Source organism: Xiphophorus hellerii, chromosome 1 (assembly GCF_003331165.1).
Source record: "Xiphophorus hellerii strain 12219 chromosome 1, Xiphophorus_hellerii-4.1, whole genome shotgun sequence".
NCBI lineage: Eukaryota > Metazoa > Chordata > Actinopteri > Cyprinodontiformes > Poeciliidae > Xiphophorus > Xiphophorus hellerii.
Window position 1 is genome coordinate 8,799,025 of NC_045672.1, and position 20,302 is coordinate 8,819,326.

At 38.6% G+C, this 20,302-nt stretch overlaps 1 protein-coding gene across 1 annotated transcript; it reads right to left on the reverse strand.

The window, feature by feature from the left end:
- Positions 1-8,547: 8,547 nt before the first annotated feature.
- On the reverse strand, positions 8,548-20,302 carry LOC116719620 (excitatory amino acid transporter 3-like). Its single transcript, XM_032562176.1, has 13 exons — positions 20,254-20,302; positions 18,423-18,563; positions 18,040-18,132; positions 17,599-17,710; positions 15,973-16,015; positions 15,828-15,884; positions 13,652-13,833; positions 13,304-13,411; positions 12,306-12,428; positions 12,016-12,210; positions 11,172-11,306; positions 10,509-10,604; positions 8,548-8,875 (listed from the first exon to the last, which is right to left on the reverse strand). Exons 1-13 carry the CDS (start codon positions 20,300-20,302, stop codon positions 8,710-8,712), a joined length of 1,500 nt encoding a protein of 499 aa, XP_032418067.1. The 3' UTR covers positions 8,548-8,709.

Genomic DNA, 20,302 nt, shown 5'->3' on the forward strand with positions numbered 1-20,302 from the left:
ACATTTGCAGATGCATTAGGTTTGCCTATGAGGAACTGTATTTTTCACTGTTTCTTATTTTCTGTAAAGGTGAGGTGTGTATTGTGCTCCAAGGAGTTGGGGTACAATAATAACACCTCATCCATGTAGTGTCAAAAAAGAGAAATCGTGTGAAACCAAAAATTGTGGAGAAATTGTTGTTTCTTAATAAAAAATGCATGAAATCATCCAAGTTACACAAGCATTAGCCTATTCACTGCCCCCTCCCTAGTTCCACAGGCACTTTCACTGTCCTCTGCCTGATTAAGCCCAGGCCATTTTTCTAGAGTCACAGAAAAACATTATTACACAACATGCCATATCACATGACACTACTATTTTGGGAATAATTACACACAGAGGATACATTCAAACAACATTTTATTATACACATATGTGTATACATAATTTATGTAGACAAATGATTTCGTCCTACACCTTTTGTGAAGTCATTCCCAAGAGCCATAATAGACAAAAATTCAATGCATCACACGTGTTAAGATACAGCTGGCTGTGATTATACACCTGGCCAGTAGGTGGTTTCGTGTGCACATGAAGCTTCAAGAAATGAACCCTTTCTCGAACCAGTTGGCTCAAGTGGTTCAATGCCTCATGAGGCTTCATCTCACCATCACTAGTTCTGCGGTGGAGGGCGGACAGGTAAGTTCGAGTGCGGTGGGACAAACGGAGGAGCGGTCCGACAGCCAGCTGAAGATATGTGGAGTCTGCTAGGGATCAGACGGAGGAGATGACGGTGGGGCTCGGGCGACCAGTGGGTATAATCCACGGCGTCACGAAAAAGGGAATCAAAGAAACCAAAATGGAATCTTCTCGGGAACTCACGAGGAAACACCTGTACACAGGGAAACAGCGAAGGATTACTGCGAGTAAATCTAAGGAAAGCACAAAGAAATAGCTCTAGAGGGCTCTGGGTACCATTACTGGCATAACACTCAGGCGATGAAGTGCTGGCAGTCTGCTCCTTAAGAATCCCGGAGATGATGAGCTGATACAACACAGGTGAGTTGCAGCGTGGGACACGCCTCACCATGGCGATGGCCACTGGCGCCCTCTAGTGGGTAGAACAGTGAAGAAGCAGGCGGGAAAAAAAAAGAACCCACAAAAACCCCAGAACCTAACAGTGTAAACCGCAGCACTAGAAGAAAATTTACAAAAAATCAGAAATGCAAAACGCAACGGTCTGAAATGAAACATCAGACTCATCCCCTGTCTGAAGCAACCTCAGTCTCAGGAACTGAGAACTATCTGCCACCAAGCTTTAGCTTAGCCCGCAGCCCTCCACGCGTACCCTGCCTTTGTTTGCGTTCTCGGTGCCATCAGCGCGGACTGGCCAGAAAGTGCGACCAGCCTCTGGTGTTGTGGAGATCTCTGGGATGAGTCGGAGATAAAACTGTCAGAGTTTGGAGTCAAAATGTCCAGAAACTCCTGGTTTGCTGTAGAGCAGCAATGCCGAGCAATTCTGGTTGAATAGTCCGGTCAAAGGTAAATAGAAAATCGCTAAACAGCTAATTCTTGGGAGACCCCGAGCCTTGCGTTGTTCACGCGTCACCACAGTTAAATGTAACATTCACAAACATTATGATAAGTAACGGTGTCACTTGACAAAATGTAATGCTTTAATTGTTGCCTGTGTGTTCTCTGACTTTGAATTTTGTGTTTTTATGATGTAAAACATCTTTAACTGCCTTGTTGCTGAAATTTGCCATACACAGTTAAACTTGAATTGGATTGAACTGAATTGAATTAAACACTTGTCCTCTCACCTCAAGAGATCCATTAAGACCACATGCATGGAGAAGGGAGCGGAAAGATCCGGTTCTCCACTTGCATGCTGTTCTCCCACACCAGGCTTTACTGTGATCACCAGAGACATTGCTGCAACACAAAGTCTCAGGCAGGATGTGAAAAGCAACTAGAAAAATTGCTGTTCCGTGCAAAACAGCCGTGAGAATGCATATCTGCAGAATGAACACTGCAACAGATGCCAGAAAGAGTTTTGAAAAAACTGAATGGAGAGACAGAAATGAAGGAAGTTAAAGAGAGAGACAGGCCAGAGGAGGGCTGAAGACAGAAAGACCAGAAGAAAGCCGAACACAAACGGATCTAAGTGCAGCAGAAGAGGGAAACACAGGGAAGAAAACAATCCCGGAGACATACCTGTGCTCCGGGAAGGCTTGAAAGAAAACTGCAAGATCTACAGCAGCGACACTAATATTTGCTCAAATATTTGCTACATTTTGATGCATAAATTGTTTCTGCAGAGTGAAAAATGTATGAACAGCAGCATTTTGATGAATGCATTCTCACTTGATAACACAATAGACACTATGACAGTCTATCAATCTACACTGCACTTTATAAAGTTACCATAAGATGAAGAATAAATGGTAGAGAAAGAGACGTAGGCTCCTGTGATCAAGGCTATTTTCCTGGACATTTTGGTGTTTAGTCCAGTTACTCCTGAGAAAAGAGAGCAGAACCAGAATTTCATCTTGTGCCTGAGCAAGAAACAGGACAACATCCTAGTTTATGTAATAATGGCCTAACAATAGTCTAAGTGTCTGAACTGATCTTCATCTTCTAACACCTTTTATTTCTTGTGAATGATTTATTTCTTATTCACAAGAAATACACTCTTGTGAATTAGACTCGTCGAGATCTAGATGCTTACATAAATAAGTGTTTTCGGCAACATTCATACAGAATATCCACAAAAAATAAGTGAGAGAGCACCTTTTATATCTACCCGTATAACAATAAGTTAATACATTGAGAATTTAGATTTAAATGTAGCTTGCCTGCAAGCACGCTTGTCACAATGAGGGGGACAGCGAACATCTGAAGCACATACAGAAGTATATTCCCTGGTATTTTGATCCACTGTTTCATAACCTTATTGCGTAGGCCAACTGTTAACCTCAGCAGAAACCCAATGCCTATTCCTATGGAGCAAAAAATAAATTAAAAAAATCACAATCATAACAGGTATAAGAAACCGGCACCATCAAGATGTGAAAACAGCCTTCAGTGTGGAATACTTTATAGCAGCTGTGAGAAATATGTGGAAGTGCTTGAATATAAATGGTAAATTACATGCAGCTACATTTTTTCAAAGTTTGTTCAGTTTATTTTCGACAGTCAACATTGTACCCCGATGACGAATTAGTAAAACAGAGTCTGTCATTTAATTTCTAAAGATGGGTACAAATCGTGACTAACTAGCATGTCATTTGCACAATAGATTCAATAACTGGAGGAAAATGAGTGAAAGTTGGCAGAACAAACAGGCTTCACTGTAACAATAGAATAAATAAGGCCTACAATCATATTCAGTAAGTTAGAATATATGTTCTAATGAGACTTGTTTATTTTCAAAACTACCTTTTAAAAATAACCTTAAACATGCTGTTTTTATTAAGCCCATATCTCCAAATTAAACATATTTTAAATTGTGCAAATGTTAAGTACTGTGTTTTCATAAAGTGCAAGTATAAAATTGGTATTACAGAAATAAAGGTCTTCAAACATCCATCAGTTTGTGAACTGAGTTACTGACATAAATGAACTTTTGAACGACACCCTCTAATATTCTCGCTTATTGAACGTGTCTTCAGTGCCTCCAACAGCTCATGTCCATTTCAAAGCTTAACAAAATAAATAAGTAAGTAATAAAATCACCCAATACAGTAGCTTTCTTTGAGAGGGCTGAGAGAATGGGAAGCAGAGTAGCAAAGTTTTTAGTTTTTATTTTTATAAAAGAGTTATTATTATATTTGGGTGTGCTGTAAATGGGTTCTACAGCGGTGTGAGTGGGGCCAGGAAGACAGGAAGGCTGGAACATGTGACAATGACACCGTCCAGTTCTCGCGGTGGATCAAATCTCGAGATTTGTGGCGAGATTTGACGATGAAAACAAAGTCATTGTGGCGAAAGAAGTCATTTGACTGATGCCACGTTTCTGTTTCACCGTCATGCTAAAAAAATATCCAATAAATCAAATTATAAAAATTTGAAGAAGAAGAAGAAAAAAAGCTTTTCAACCAAACCACCCTGCAGACGCAGTCAACCTGAACAGCGTATGAGAGTTTATTTACCAATTTGTATTCTAAGAAATTTGTAAGAATCCACCTGGGAAATTAGTTGATTATGGATGACCACTGGTGTGTGATCTAAGACTGCCTTTGGGACGATAATAATAATAATAATAATAATAATAATAATAATAATAATAATAATAATAATAATAATAATAATAATAATAATAATAATAATAATATGTTCCTGTGATTCTTGGACATCCGGAATTGTTACTCACACCACTGAAGATTTTTACCACTTTTACTGAAAGTTAAAAACTTTTACTGAAAATCTGTTGTCGGTGGTTAAATGTGATCTGAACTGAGGCAAAAAAAAAAAAAAAAAATTGCTGTAGCATCATAAAATCTTAACGTGTAATTGTTTGGTGTAGTACAGTGTAGTAAGAGGCACTTCTTTAGCGTCAAGAAATGTTAAACACTTCATTTGCATATTAAACTTAACAAATGTCAAAGTACGTTTTAACTTATTTCAGTTAAATCCCGGGTTAAACACGTCTACGTAACCGCTAACCTCCGTCTCACCAGCAATTCCACCACAAAAATAAATAAATTAATAAAACTGCATAAAAATCACAGAATGCTTGGCAGTAGCAAAAAAAAAATAAATAATAATAAATTTAGTCATTACCTGAGGCGACTGACAACAGGCAAAACACCTGAATTAGACTGTCTTTCTTTTTCATCGTTTCTCTGTGGTCCAGTCAGACACACGCATCAGTCTATCGCAGCCGTTCACGACAATGTTTTGGTGTCCAATGCTAGGTAACTGGATGAAAGTTGTCCCACTTTTTAAAAAATGCCCCGGAAAGTATATTCTGTCTGGAAAAGCCTTCCCGCGTCTCCTTGGATACCTTGATTTTGGTTCAAATGCTAAACAATGTTAGTATTTATTCTAAAAAAATGGAAAAGACAACGTGCTTCCACTGAACTGCTTGGTTTAGTGGATGTCCAGTGTCAGGACACTGGACATTTTAACAGTCTGAGAAATATTGTTGACGTACTTTACAGTGTTAGCCCACAACACAAGTGCTAAGAGTCGTTTATAGTAATAACGTGAATAAAACATTTTCTGTTGAAAGGAGGGACGGGTGATGTGATTTGTTGCTCAGTGGGAATTCATGGAGAAATGTCGAAGAACTTAACTGGTGAAATGACTAGTTAAGTTTGTGTTTTGAGAGACTAAATTTAAGATAATCTGTTTCATTCTCGGTTTTATTTCATTTAGAGTTTTGAATGAAAGATAGGCATGTTAAATGATGCAAAAAAAAAAAAAACAAACAAACAAAAAAACCCGAAACATGTTTAGTCTCCATGGTAATGGTAATAAAAAAAAAAAAATCATTTGAAATGTATTCTAACTTTAACCGTCAGCTCTTTGCAGCTGTGGATCTCGTAACCCAATGATCACCTACAAATGATGCATTTGGAAGAGTAAAAGTGCAACTTGCTCAGAGGACATTGTGACTTTATATAAATGTTAAACATGTTTTAAAATATCTTTATTTAAAACAATGAATAGAAGAGTTTTCAACTGAAGAAATAGATTTTTTTTAAAAAACACTGGATACATTTCGAAACCGATTTAACCCTTAGTTTCGTGTAGGAGTCCGTCGTTTCGCAATTTTAGAAAAGAGACCAATAAGAAAAAGACCAATAAAAAAAACACGTAGATACTGAAATAATTAATAAAAACTAGTTTTTTTTTTAACTGTTTAAAGATAAACAATATATTTTGTTTAATAGGCAAAATTAGGTTTACTTTCCGAGTGCGCACGTCTGATTTAATAAAACTGATCTAACGCACTTTAACCACTAGTTGGCGCCAAAACACTTCTCCTCAATCTGTGAGACGTACTTCAGGCCCACAAGTCAGCCAGCATCAGTGGTAAACACTCACCATCAGTGTTGTATAGTAACGAAGTAAAAATACTTCACTACTTTACTTAAGTATATTGTGGAGTACTTCATACTTTCCTGGAGTATGAAAATGTTTGATGACTTTCACTTTTACTTCACTATTTTTCCGAACTTAATTGCGTACTTTTACTCCGATACATTTTCAATGTGTGGTTTAGTTACTCGTTACAAAAAAGCGAGAGAGAGAAACAAAGTGTTTTGACCCCACCTACTGATTAGCAAGTAGCAAGCAGGCTACCGAACAAAGTCGTAGCCTGCTTGCCTGGGCTTGTTCATCACCTCCAATAGGATACACCTGTTTCGCTTCTCCCATTGTTGGGGAAATTAGAAATCAGAACACGTTACACCGGGCGGGTCGCACAGAGAACAGTGCTGCCTGCACTGACGCGGCTCAGGGATTACGTGACACGCAGCGCCGTGCCCTATAATGCACTGTAAGCTATGTAATGTGTTTTGAGGCAATTGACCAAAATCCCGGACAATTTTTAAATTCCCCCCGGACATCTTTTTAGGTCTGAAAAGTAGGACATGTCCGGGAAAAAGAGGACGTCTGGTCACCCTAGTTCAATGGGGGACAGAAGCCATAGCGATGGCAATTTAGACTAAATGTAACGAATATAGGAAAGGCATGCAAGTTCAAAACCACAAACCATTAACATGTGCTACTCTTTAAAACTGGAACGATTTATTAGCAGGTTTCATTCTGCCTGCACTTGGTTGGGTACATTATTTTATGTTTATTTGACAAGTTTACCAAAATATCAGACATGTCATTCAAACTTGCCTTGTTTTACTTTTTACTTGTACTTTTCATTACATTACTTGAGTACATCCATTTTTACAGTAATTTCCATACTTAAGTACAAGACGTTTCAGATACTTTAAGACTTTTACTCAAGTAACATTTCAGTCAGTGACTTCGACTTTTACCAAAGTCGTATTTTGGAGAGGTACTTGTACTTTTACTTGACTCTGAGATTTCAGTACTTTATACAACACTGCTCACCATTTTAGATTTTTACTGGTGCTGATTTATGACGCATGTCATAAAGGATCAGACAACATCAGACTGCTGCTGAACATCGTCACCGTCAAGCGCTAAGCAGGAACGAACCACTTCATGCAGATCCAGGGGGATTCAGTGCAAATATGGATGTGTGTTTTTTGGTAAGGGAGGGGCAACATTTGATTTGTACTGCTAAAAACTATTTTAGGAAACTCAATATGATTAACTTTGTAATTGACAGGGCCCCATTTCTTTTTCATTTCTATGGAAAAAAATAAATACATAATAAAAATAAATTGTGGAGGGCCCCCTGTCGGTCAGGGGCCCTTGGAATTATCATAACTTTTCTCCCTTATACGGCGCACCTGGCTAGACGGAGTGCACAGGTGGCATCCAATGTCGGTACCACTATTTCTTCTGAGAGCACGCTTTTCCCCACAGCCTCAGTGCTGGATTTCACACAACTGTAAAGGTGGAGGTCACTGGAAAATCTAAATTCAGTGATTTGGGAGTGAATACTTTTGGCAACATTGTGTCTTTTTAACATGTAATTTGAATGATTTCATTTACCTTTCATTGTCATCATAGCACAGATAATTGATGACAGCCACACCAAAGTCTCCCAGAACATTCACCGAAGTGCCGAAATGGTCTCTGAAGAGCCCAGAGGAAGAGAAGAAGCATGCTGTCAGACTCAGCTTTGTTTTTCTTGAAGGTTTTCTGTCTCTCGCTCTACAACAACCAGCTGCACCAGCTGTTCTTCCATCTTGTGACGTATTCAGGGTAAATCAAACCATATACAAGTGATGGGCGATATGCCGATACAGAACAAGGTAAAAATGTCTATTGTGCTGCTTCTCTTTTATGGTTTCTATCACTATATGCTCTAGTGCTTTCAATGGGCTGCTTTTCTCCTTTTTGCAGCAACTGAACATGGACATTTTCTGGTGTTTTAAGATGAGTTACGTCAGTCTGCGCTTCCCCAACAGTATGTTTCCCCTAGACTGGTTTCTAGAACACGACAATGAGTTCACTGAACTCGACTGGTCTCCACAGTCACCAGATCTCAGTCCAATAGAACATCTTTGGGATTATTTCCATCATGGATGTGAAGCCAACAAATCTGCAGCAACTGTTTAATGCTATCATGTCAATATGGACCAGACTCTCTGAGGAATGTTTCCAGTACCTTGTTGAGTCGATGCCATTAAGGATTAAGGTAGTTCTGAAGGCAAAAGGGGATCCAATCTTGTACCTAATAAGGTACACATTTATTAGTAATGTGTACCTAATAAAGTGGCTGGTGAGTATATTTAACCAGCCATTTGAGAAAGATCAAATTTATAAATACACAAAAGACCGTAAATAGTGAGCATGCAAAAAGAAAAGTAACAACCATAAAATCTATTGTAGTACAGATCAGTTTTATTCAAACACATAACAATAGTTATACATACTCATTAAATTAAACATCAATAAAATATGGAGATATAAGTAAATAATTTCATATTTGCAAGAACTGAAAAAAAATAGAAACAAAGAAACACATGAATAAACTGATATGGCCCCATCCTCCTAATAAAAACAGGGGCAAACATGGAAATGAGCAGCTCAGACACCCCCGGATGATGACGTCCCTATCCAGAGGTTTCAGCTTGGTGGCGTTACCACTCTTCTGAGATGATCCCCTCTCTTAGGTGAAATGGATCTTGAGTGGGATGAAGGGGTGGAGGAAATGGACTCTTCATCAGAATCCAAAAAGGATAAGTCCATTTCGATGTCCTTGATGGAACGAGTCTTTTCAATGCTAACAGGTAAAATGGAAAACATGGTCAATAAAGTTCAAGACAAACTGAGACTAAAGTACCTCTTGTCTTACCACTTAGTGTAAATGACTTATAACAATCTATGCTCAAATTTCTCCAAACTGAAGACATTCTGATACATTTAGATCATTGTTATGTGAGTTTATGTGTGAATAATACAGAGACCATTGATACAGCTCAGAAAGGGATTTACACAATGTTGACAAAAGCATTATTTCATCTGCCTTCACACACACATGAGAACTAGAGGGATGTCTATTCCCAACCCACAGGGTTAGATATGATATGAGCAAACCGGTTAAGTTCTTCCACGCAAAATGCAATAATACATGTTATGGACACTGGTTTGTGTACTGGTGCTCAGTCACGTGCTAACAGAAAGACGCCATTTTCCAACTGTTCCCACAAGGTTGGGATCTTCGTAATGGTAAAAAAAAAAATGCTGTGGTTCACTGCCAGGACCACCAGTCTGACATCATCCTCTTGTACAGGGAGTGAGGTGAAACCAGCTGGGGCTGGGCAGGGCTGGAGCAGAAGAGAACTGCTGATAGAGAGCAAAGAAGCAGTTCAGCACCTCTGCCATCGGTGCACTCAGGACCCCTCACTGTTGGTTTCTGACGTTTACCAAGAGTCCTGTCACAGCAGAGCAAAGTGGGACCTGCCCATTGCATACTAACATCATATCATCCCCACTGAAACTAGGTTCCAGAAATGATCAGAATGCAACACTCCCAAACACAGCGAGGAGATCAGAGATCTGGCTTTGGAGAACTACAGGCTCGAAAGAAGTGACTTGTGTGAAGGTGAGATTCACAGGGACAGGAAGGACCGTGAGGATGTTTATTTAACAATGCAGTAAAAAATGAAATTGTATTTACACAATATGTGTAAGTGTTTTACGAGCAGAACAGCTCCTGCTACAATCAGATAATTGTTATTTGAAACAGTTCAAAAATAACCAGTGGTGTTAAAAACTGTTGTCAAGCCTGTTTACTCAAAATCTTATTGTTTCCATCTTCTACCTGAAGGCGCAAGCTGAAATAGATTATGTGCTTACAAAAATAATTAATATTTTTTTGTTTTATTTCCTGAGACAATAAGAATAGTAGAGTTCATTGGGGTTGGGGAGGGAGTGGCCAGTTATTCAATGGCAGTGGCAATAACCCCTCGGAGAACGTTTTTCTTTGCAACCCAGCAGCTAGCATATATGAAGATGCTCTCCATACAGCAAAAGTAAAGGGAAAGGAGGAACTAAGGGGACAGCCAGTTTGTATTCTGGAGTCTAGGGACGAAAGTCTTTGCTGCTGTACATATTTCTTTTGTTACATTTGAGGCAGGATTTGAAACTTCAGACAAAATGTCCACACCGGTCTAGAATAGAGGAAATGTAATGAATTTAAGTCGTGCACAGGTGGCATCCCATCATGGTGTTAGTCTCAAGTTCACTGTTGCTATTGAGAGTGACCTATTTGTTCAGTCTCAGTGGTGGCTTTCATACACCTGCAGCTGTGGAAGCCACTGGAACGCCTGAACTCAACGATTTGGATCAGGGAGCAAATACTTTTGGCAACATTGTGTCTTTGCAAATGAACATGTAATTTGAATAATTTCATTCACCTTTTATTGTCGTACTTCATCAGGTCATCGTAGCACAGATAATTGATGACAGCCACACCAAAGCAGTCTCCCAGAACATTCACCGAAGTGCCGAAATGGTCTCTGAAGAGCCCAGAGGAAGAGAAGAAGCATGCTGTCAGACTCAGCTTTGTTTTTCTTGAAGGTTTTCTGTCTCTCGCTCTACAACAACCAGCTGCACCAGCTCTTCTTCCATCTTGTGACGTATTCAGGATATAATAATAATAATTCATAATAATATGAATAACTACTATATCTGTTTATTACGATTCAGTGATTTGGAGGAGACAGATGTCCAGCTCAGATCGTTCCTCCCAAGAAATGCTGGAGTCATCCTTGCTTCCTGAACTACATGGCTCAAAGAAATAGGATTGCAGTTCTTCAGTAGAACCAGCTCCCTCTTCTTCATCACTCCATCTAGGTTCTTCAGACAAATGGCTCAAATCTTCGCTAAGAGTCGCTCAGAACCTTCTCTGCCTCCCTGTACTCAGCCTAGTTGTGTAGGGTTTGATTTATGCTGTTTACATCACAAGGCCATTTATTGTAAAAAGCTGTTGTTTAAATCATGTAAGTGGTTTTTATCATTTCAGTGACACTTCAAAGTAATTTTGAAACACAAATATCAGGCTGTGAGCATCAAGTTGGACTTACAGAAGCCATTCCACCACCAGCAGAACGTAGGCATCATCTGCAGGCAGTCCCGAAGATGTCAGAATCAGGATAGTGGTCATAGCTCCCGATACTGGGATCCCTGCAGTTCCAAAGCTGATAATGGAAACAGTCAAGCTGCAAACCAAGCACAGCCTTCATGAGCATTTTTGTCTTAGGTACAACACACAGCTGTGTGTCAGCCTTTCCTCTTTAAGTGGTTAGTATTATGCAAAACTTACTTTTTTGAGCTTACATCGTGTCATAATGTTATTTCCTCATCAGAAACATACCTGGAGTGTCGCATAATTTCATGCATTTTTTGGAGAAATCCTGTAATCTCCCATGACAACCACTCAGCTGTGCCTCTGTGGACTGATCGGCACTTTCAGACAAAGCTCTGAAAGTGGCAGCTTGGAACCTTGGAGCTGAACAAGGTTCACAGAGCACCCCTCTCCCACAACTCTCACCCTCAGCTCATTCAGACTAGCCAGCAGCAATTAGCAAACACGTGGAACTGTGCATTTCCTGAGCTCAGCATATGAGCTACTTCTGAGTGCAACACAGGCAGAAACTTAAAAGGTTAATAGAGGAGCGCTGTTGTTGTGATGACTTTCTGAAGGCAGAGTTTCAAAGAGTATAATTTTTAAAGAGACAAATGGCCAATTTCAAGGCATTAAATATCAAAGCCAAATATCTTTTAATTTATATTTCATATTGATTGCATTTCTTTAACAACTAAAGGTAACATAGTTACTTGGTTGTTATAAGAACCCCCCCCCCAACAATTTAACAATTCCACTATGCATGTTTTCTCAATTCCAGGCACATCTAGGAAGTAGCTTACCCAATGATGATTATCTGGCCGACATCCAGCATGATGTTATTTATCTGGGCAATAAAGACAACAGCGATCACTTCGTAGAGCGCGGTCCCATTCTTGTTGATGGTAGTGGCGATGGGCAGCATGAGGCGGCAGAGTCTCACATTGACCTTCATGTTCTCTTCACAGCATTGGAGGGTGATGGGCAGAGTGGCGGAGCTTTGGCAGAAAACACATCCTTTATTGGAGCACTGTTCATATGTGGAAACTAGAAAGGTGTCCCACTCTGACAACAAACAAGCAGAACATCTCACCTGGACGCAATAACAAATGCTGTCAGCAAGGCCCTTGAGGTCTTCTCGAAGATGACATAAGGGTTCACTCTGAGGATTATGAAATAAAGCCCAGGAAGAACAAAAAGGGCATGGATTATAAGCCTGAAAGAGACAATAAAGTCATGCTCAGTGTTATTAAGTATTAAAGGTCAGTACTCACTGGCCTTTAACTTTGATACTTTTATACATTTTGTCATGGTAATACCAGACACCTTAGAGTGTTTGGAGGGATTTTATATGATATACTAATACACAGTAGTTCATCACTGTAAAGTGGAAAGAAAATGATGCATGGTTTCCCAGTAACCATTCATCTATGAAAATGTTCGTACATCTACATTATGCATTATAGATCAACCTTTTGCTGCAGTTCCAGCTGCAGCCTGCTGGGTTATGTCTGCACCAGCTTTGCTCTTTCACATTCCTCTCCGCAAAATAGCGGACTATAATCATTTGACCTATAATCAAGTGATTATAGGTCTGGATTTGACTAGACCTTTCTAACACATGGATAAGCTGGTGATATCTAATCCTCAAGAGCCAGTGTACCAGACTTTTAGAAGTTTCCCTTGTCCTACACGCTTGAATTAAATGGCTGAATGGCATCACTAGCATGCAGTCAAGGACCCGGTTCCAATACTCAACCGGGCCCCTACACCACTCTATGAAGTGTGGACTCAATCAAAGTGCACACAAGGGTTCGAGTGGTCAGATTACAAGCAGGCAAAAATTAGAGAATTCTAACAGTACACTCCCGAGTCGAAACGTCGATATCCAGTATAGATATTTATGCTTTTCAAAGTCATTGCTGGATTGTATTCATAAGAACTGATCTCTAAACATAAAGAAGGAGGAAATCTCAGTAAAATCAGTGATACTTTTCTGTAAATAACATTCAAAGCAGTTTCTCTCCTTCTTATGTAGAGTTCAGTGGTTTCAACTTATTAATAAAGCTGAGACACAGGAGGTGTACATACCCCAGAAGAACCAGCCCTGAAAGCTTTCCAAGTTTAATGATGGCGCCCCAGTCCTGCACCTCCAGCACCTGGTGTGTAACCAGGAACAACACTCCTACTGGCAAGTACCTGAAACAAAAAGCAGCCAGAAGGCTAAATAAAATAGGCATTTAAAATTTTTGCTTTACTAATTTTGTTAAGAAGGTTAACGGTCATTCTTGCCGTAAATACAAGAACTGAAATGACATTTAAGTGGTATAGTACTGGTGACTTCCTCTTGTGTTTGATCGGAAATAATTGAGATAATATTCATGTTAAAAATGGGTCTAATTTGGTAAAAGAGTGAAATGATGCACTGTTTGATCTTACCACAGGATCCAGTTAAATGTGATTTTTATTGCTTCGTTGAGGCATTGAATGACCTGCACAGTGACATTGGACTTGCTTTTCACATTGTTTAACATGATGCCGATGACAAAAGACCAGACGATCAGTCCTATCATGTTGGGTCCAGCAACATAACTGCCTATCAGTCTTATCTCGGTGTCATTCTGTGCAAAAAAACAAACAAAAACAAAAAAATATCATAAATATGCTGTTTCTAAAACTCTTAGAGCAATATTGTAGAAGTGCATCATTATTGGACAATAAATATCACTGTTCCACAATTAGTCGCATTGAAATCCTAAACTTCAATGTATCTTATTTTGATTTATTTTGTAAAAATTTATTTAGCAAAAGAACCCGTTCAGATTGAGAGGTGGGAAGAAACAAATTCAATAGAAAAACATTTATATATATATATACAAACATAAAAAAAAAGTCTTTGTGTATTTAAACAATTTTTTCATCACTTAAGTCTTTTAGTGTTTTTTTTCCGGCAAAATAAAACAAAGAAACTAAATAAAGAGCTGCTTACATGGAGGAATTTAAAGGTGCCTAAACTCATGGAATATATAAATAAAGAAATGATACAAATTCCCTCTGCTCATAGCCAAAACGGGAAGATATTTCATGCACATCTGCATCACATTTACATCGTTACAGGAATCCAAAATCTCTTGACTTCTGCTTCTGATATCAGCTGTTTATACAGTCTCAGCTCTACTGGTGTGTATTGGGAAGCTTCGACCAATGGCGTTACTCCCCTTCATTACTGGAAGCTCCGAGAATTAGGAGTTGACCTCCTGGAATCAAATCTGCTCCATCTGAAGAACTATTAGTCAAGTTGTTTGTTCCTTTTCTGTCCAAACAGAGTTTTTTTTTACCAAGTCTTGGGCTCCGGCCCGGTTCCTTCGCAGGTGAGCAGGGGAAAGTCGGGTGCCAGAACTTTCTTGCACAACTGCTTAAGACTAACATCTTTCCTCCCTTAAGTGATTGTTATTCCATATCTTCTCCAAATCTGAATTCCTTCCTGACTTCTAGGTCAGACTGACCCAGTCCATTTGACACAATACATTTCTTTTAGGTTAAAACATATCTTAGTGCGAACCAACCGAACAACATAATTTTTTTAACTATTAATATGATTGTATTCCTCTACACTTATGGAAAGCATACTGCTCTGACTATTTAGCAAATTAGTTCCCTCCAGAATTAGTTGATGGATGACACATCTTCCACATTCAGTGCCACTACTAATGTGAAACATGACTTTCTTCCTCCGGTTCACCTTAACATATTTAGTTGTAAGTTTTTGTTGCTTGTGCACACTGCGCTAGACTGACGACCTGTCCAGGGTTTCCTCCACCAGTTGACCATTGGCACCATCATCCCTCGCGACCCAACTAATGTAAGATAATGGATGGATGCGTGTGTGTGTGTGTGTGTGTGTACTAATGAATTAACTGATGGGTTAGCAGAGCAGTGTTTTTCAACCCTGGTCCTCAAGGCACACTGCCCTGCTTGTTTTAGGCATTTACCTGCTTTAGGAAACTTGATTTCAAGTTGATGGCTGATTAATAGGCTTTTGCTGAATTTCAATCATCTGAATGGGGGTGTGTTGAGGCAGGGAAACATCTAAAACCACGCAAGCCAGTGTGCCTTAAGGTTGGGAAACACTGCTCTGGAGTCATGTTAATGACCCGGTTCAGGTGTGCTGAAATGGAGACACACCTAAAACCTGCAGGACATCAGTCCTCGAGGGCTTTATTTGAGAACCAGCCCTCATACAGCCTCATAGAAGCATGCTATCAGTGCCTGGATGGTTGTCTTTCTTGTGTGTGTTACATCACATGATGTACCCCCCACCCAACGACAACTGCAGAAAGGCACAGTTGCCCCTCAGGTGGGCTGAGCACAAACACCACCTCTCATTTCAGGTTTTAATTTGGAAGGTTTTTAAAGCCATCCCTTCTTTTTTGTCCTGTTCACAACCAAGTACTCTTGTGCTTTTTGATTACTTTAAATCTAAACAAAACACATTAAAGTTTGTGGTTGTAAATTGACAACATGTGAAAGACTTTTTTTCCCCCCCACAAAGGCTGTGAAGACTTTTGGAAGTTGTTATAGAAAAAGAACAAAGATCAGGAAAAAAAATACTCACCTGACCAATGTTGGGGACAGATTCTTCTCTTTTAATAAGAACAATCTCAGTCTTGTACTGAGAGGAAAATAAATAAACTGTGGGAACTTTCCAAACTCAACATGGGAATTTACACAGTGAGTTGTGCTTCTGAATAAAAACATACCTGCTCATAGAAAGCCTGAAGAAAGCTCTCTGGAATCATGTTCCTATGTGAGTCAAAGGAGAGTCACAAAATAACTGTGCTTGTAGATGTTAGTCTTTCTTAGTCGCTTTGGTGCATTTCTCAAATCATTCTTGACATTCGCGAAAAAGTGCGTTTCTCAAAACAATTTCTACAAGCAGCAAAACACCTTGGATTATCTGCAAAAGCCAGTTTCTTTCTCAAAATTAAACATCTGAGTCAATGAACGTGCCAATGCCTCGGAATTAAACGTCCTCATTTCATTGTGACAGTCAAATTGATTGGGCGTGTTGTCAATATAACAGTGTGAAGGGATGTTCTGTTGTAAACTACAGCTAAAGTTTTGATAAGTATTGTAAATTGTAATTATGGGAGGTTAATGGCAAGAGACCGCAAAATTCACATTTATCCTTTTACTGTAATCTGCTGACCCGACCATGTTAGTTTGGCACGGAAGGAACAAGACAAAACTGCAGAGCACAAAGAAAAAAACAAAAACAAAGTAGAAATGGGAACATAAGACAATCAGAAAACCAAACTTATGACATAATTAATTTTTATGAACATGACGTAAGTAAGAAGAATCAGAGAATCAGATAGAATCACCTGCATAAATGTAAAAAAGTATTTGTAACTTGTTGAAAGAAATGAGAAACTTCTTTTTTTGATGTGCTTAAGAGGCACAATAATTTGAAGATTGAACAAGAAGTTTTTGTGAATTTTAATTATGTTCTGAGAAAAGCACCAAACCAACTGAGAAAAACTGTAAGACACAAAACATGAGGATATAATTTTTCACCATAAATTTTACACATAAACCAACATAGTTTTAACTCAAGCAATGGGAAGAAAAGGCATTTATATCCCTTGAACCTTTCCATATTTTGTCACATTACAAACATAAGTGTATTTCATTGAAATTTATTGTGAAAGACCAACAGAAAGTGGTATGCATTTGTGAAGCAGAAAGAAAATTATACATGATTCAAAACATTTTTACAAACTGAAAAATGCAATGTGCAAAAGTATTCAACCCCCTAAGTCAGCGGTTCCCAAAGTGTGGGGTTCGCCCCCTAGGGGAGGCATAGTGCCATTGCAAGGGGGTCGCGGGAAGCAGTATGGATGAATGAAAAACAAAAACTAAACAGTTACACAAAAGTGTTTCACTGTAGAGATGGTTTGTAGTTTTGTTGCAACCTGAAGTGTGAAATTAACTTCGGTGGAGTTTGAAAACAAAATGTGTGTAAAGGTTTATGTCTGGTTGAACGATGTGTGTGCCCAGTTGATTTTTTTTTCTCTTTTGGGGGGATTTTATTATAATCCATAGGGGGGCCCAGAAAATCTTTGGGAACCACTGACCCAATTTTCTTTCTATTTCACAATTGCACACCACTGTGTTTTGGCCTTTCTCATAAAATTCCAATGAAACACATTCGTGTTTGTGATTGTAATGTCACAAAATATGGAAAAGTTCAAGGAGTATGAATACTTATAGTATGTATTTGTTAGAGATGATAAAAAAACATCTATTGTTTCTTTTCTATGCAGGAAACTATAACATTAATATTCAGAAAAGCAGGAATTTTGCCTGAACTCTTCTTCTCTCACCTTAAAAGGTCCTGAAGGACCAAATGAATGGAGGAGGGTGGGACATCCGGAGATTCAGTGGATGAAAGGTCTTGCCTCTCACCAGGCTTAGCCATTAGCCCCAGAGTCAACCCTACAACACAAATAATCTACAAAAATATCACCTCACTCTGACTATTGAAATCTGGTCTAAAACCCCATCTTTTTAGATGAACCTATTTTTCATAGCTTATGATGATGTGGATTTTTTTAAATCTTTATTTCATTCTGTTGCTATTGTTTTATGTTAGCTTTTAACGGTACAGCAATCTTGATTGTCCTGAGATGCACTTTTAAATGAACAGTTTTATGATTTTTTTTTTTCAACAAGTCTCAGGCAGCATGTCAAAAACAATAACACAATACCCTCTATGGTGGTCTTGATAAATCTACATTAAAATTTGCTACCTATGAGAACGTTACCAATACTTATGGCAATGAAGGTAGTGCCACAGATGTAGATTCCAGTGAAGATGGCCGTTTTCTTGGACATTTTGTTGCTTAATTCAGTCACTCCTGAGAAATAAGAGCAGAACCAGAAGTTCATGTGGTGCCTGAGCAATGACTAGGACAACATGCCAGTTCATGTGTGTCCTAACAATAGTCTAAAGGTCTGAACTCATCTTTATCTTCTTATAGTTCTTAGTCACAAGAAATAATTAGTAAGATCACCATATGAATCTAATGTCCAGATACAGCTATGGTCAAGTGTTTATCCACAAAACAATGAGTAAGCAACTTTCAAATACATCTTTATAATAATAACAAGTTCATACATCAAGTATCTACGTTCATATTTAGCTTGCCTGCGATCACGCTTGTCACAATGAGGGGGACAGCAAATATCTGAAGCATGTTTAGAAATATTTCCCCTGGCGTTTGGATCCAGTGAATTTGATGTGGAGTTAGAGGAACTAGAATCCTCAGCAGAAATCCAAGGCCCAACCCTATGAAGCAAACAAGTCACAAACACACACATTTTTATATATTTATATATACCATCAAGATGTGAAAACAACCTAATGGTATACTTTATAACAGCCATTAGAAATAAAAGGAAATGCTTTAGTTTCAATGATGAATAATATATTCTTCAAAGTTTTTTTCTCTCCAGGTAACATTGCACCCTGATGCTAAATAAGTAAACCTGTCCAGGGTGTACCCAGTCTCTCACCCAGTATACCTGCTACTGTAGACAGGCATCAGCCACCCTCATGACCCTGCAGGACAAGTGTGTTCAGATAAAGAATGAACAGATGGACGTATTCTAATTAGGCTTGTTTATTTTCAAAAATATCTTTTAGAAATAACAATACATATTAGGCATGCTTTTTTGTCAAGCCTCATCTCTGAATTAAATATGTTTTATTTCGGTCTGATGTGCAAATTCTACTGTTAAATTATGTGTTTTCATTGTCTGTAAACAGAAAAGTATTATTAGAGAAGTGAAGGTCTGGAAACATCCATCACTTTGTTAGCAGAGTTTCTGAACTAAATGTACTTTTCAATAATATCGTCATGTATTGAACTGCACTGTAACGTATCGAACAGTACCACGTGTAAATTTCAAAACACAAATGTTCATCATGAATCGACAGCAGAAGAACTCCCCCATCTGATTAAAACGGCTTCTTTATAAATGGAAAAGACGGGGACAAAATACACAACAAAGATTAAATTTGATTATTAATACTGACCGAAGAAAAGTAAATAGGTTAGGTTAGGAGAAACTTAAAATTTTTGCAGAAACAATAAAATGATTAAAACCACTTGTATATTAAATCCATTATAAGAGAAATTAATATATAAAACAATCACAGTTAAATGTTTGTTACAGTGTATGGCTTTGATTGAAAGTGGAACGAATGAGTTCTTGCAGCTGCTCAGTCTACATGCAAGAGCTCTGAGTCAATAAGTTAAGAAACTGATACTCTGAATGAAGAACATGGGTGGGGTTTGAGATGATATTCTGGGCCAGTCTGGTTATTGTTTCTTTTGAAAATGGTCTGAAGTGAGGCATACTGCTTGACCCCCTTCTGCTTCATAGCTCTTTGTGTGAAACAAATGAGCTTAGCCTTCATTTGGACAGACAAGTTGCCAAAACAGGCAGAAACGCTGAATGAAGGCCTGGTTTCTCTACAGTATGTAGAAAGAGCAGCATCACTTTCTGAGTAACACCAAAGGGTTTCAACCTGCACTGAAAGTGTAGTCGCTGCTGCAGACAGAGTCAATCTGAGCAGTGCACGAGAGTTTATTGTCAATTTGTATTTCTGGAAATAACAAGATTATTCTAAAAACAAAGTACATTAACTAACATCTTACAATACGACAAATACACATTTTTAATTGTTTTTATCTGTGACCAACAAATAAGTCAATATTCAAATTTGAGCTACACTTAATTAGGGTCAGGGGAAAATACATACCCCCCCACCCCCCAAAAAAAACAATTAAACATTTCACTAGGGTATTAAGACTGCACATATAAAGTACGCTTACCTCATTTCAGTAAAAACCCTGGTTAAACCCACTAACTTCTGTCTCATCAGGCAGCAATTCCACCACACAAATAAAACAATAATAATAATTTTAAAAAAATCACAAGATGTTCAGCAAGAAAAAAAAGTTAGTACTTACCTAAGGCAACTGAAATCAGGTTAGCGGCCTGAAATATACTTTCTTTCAT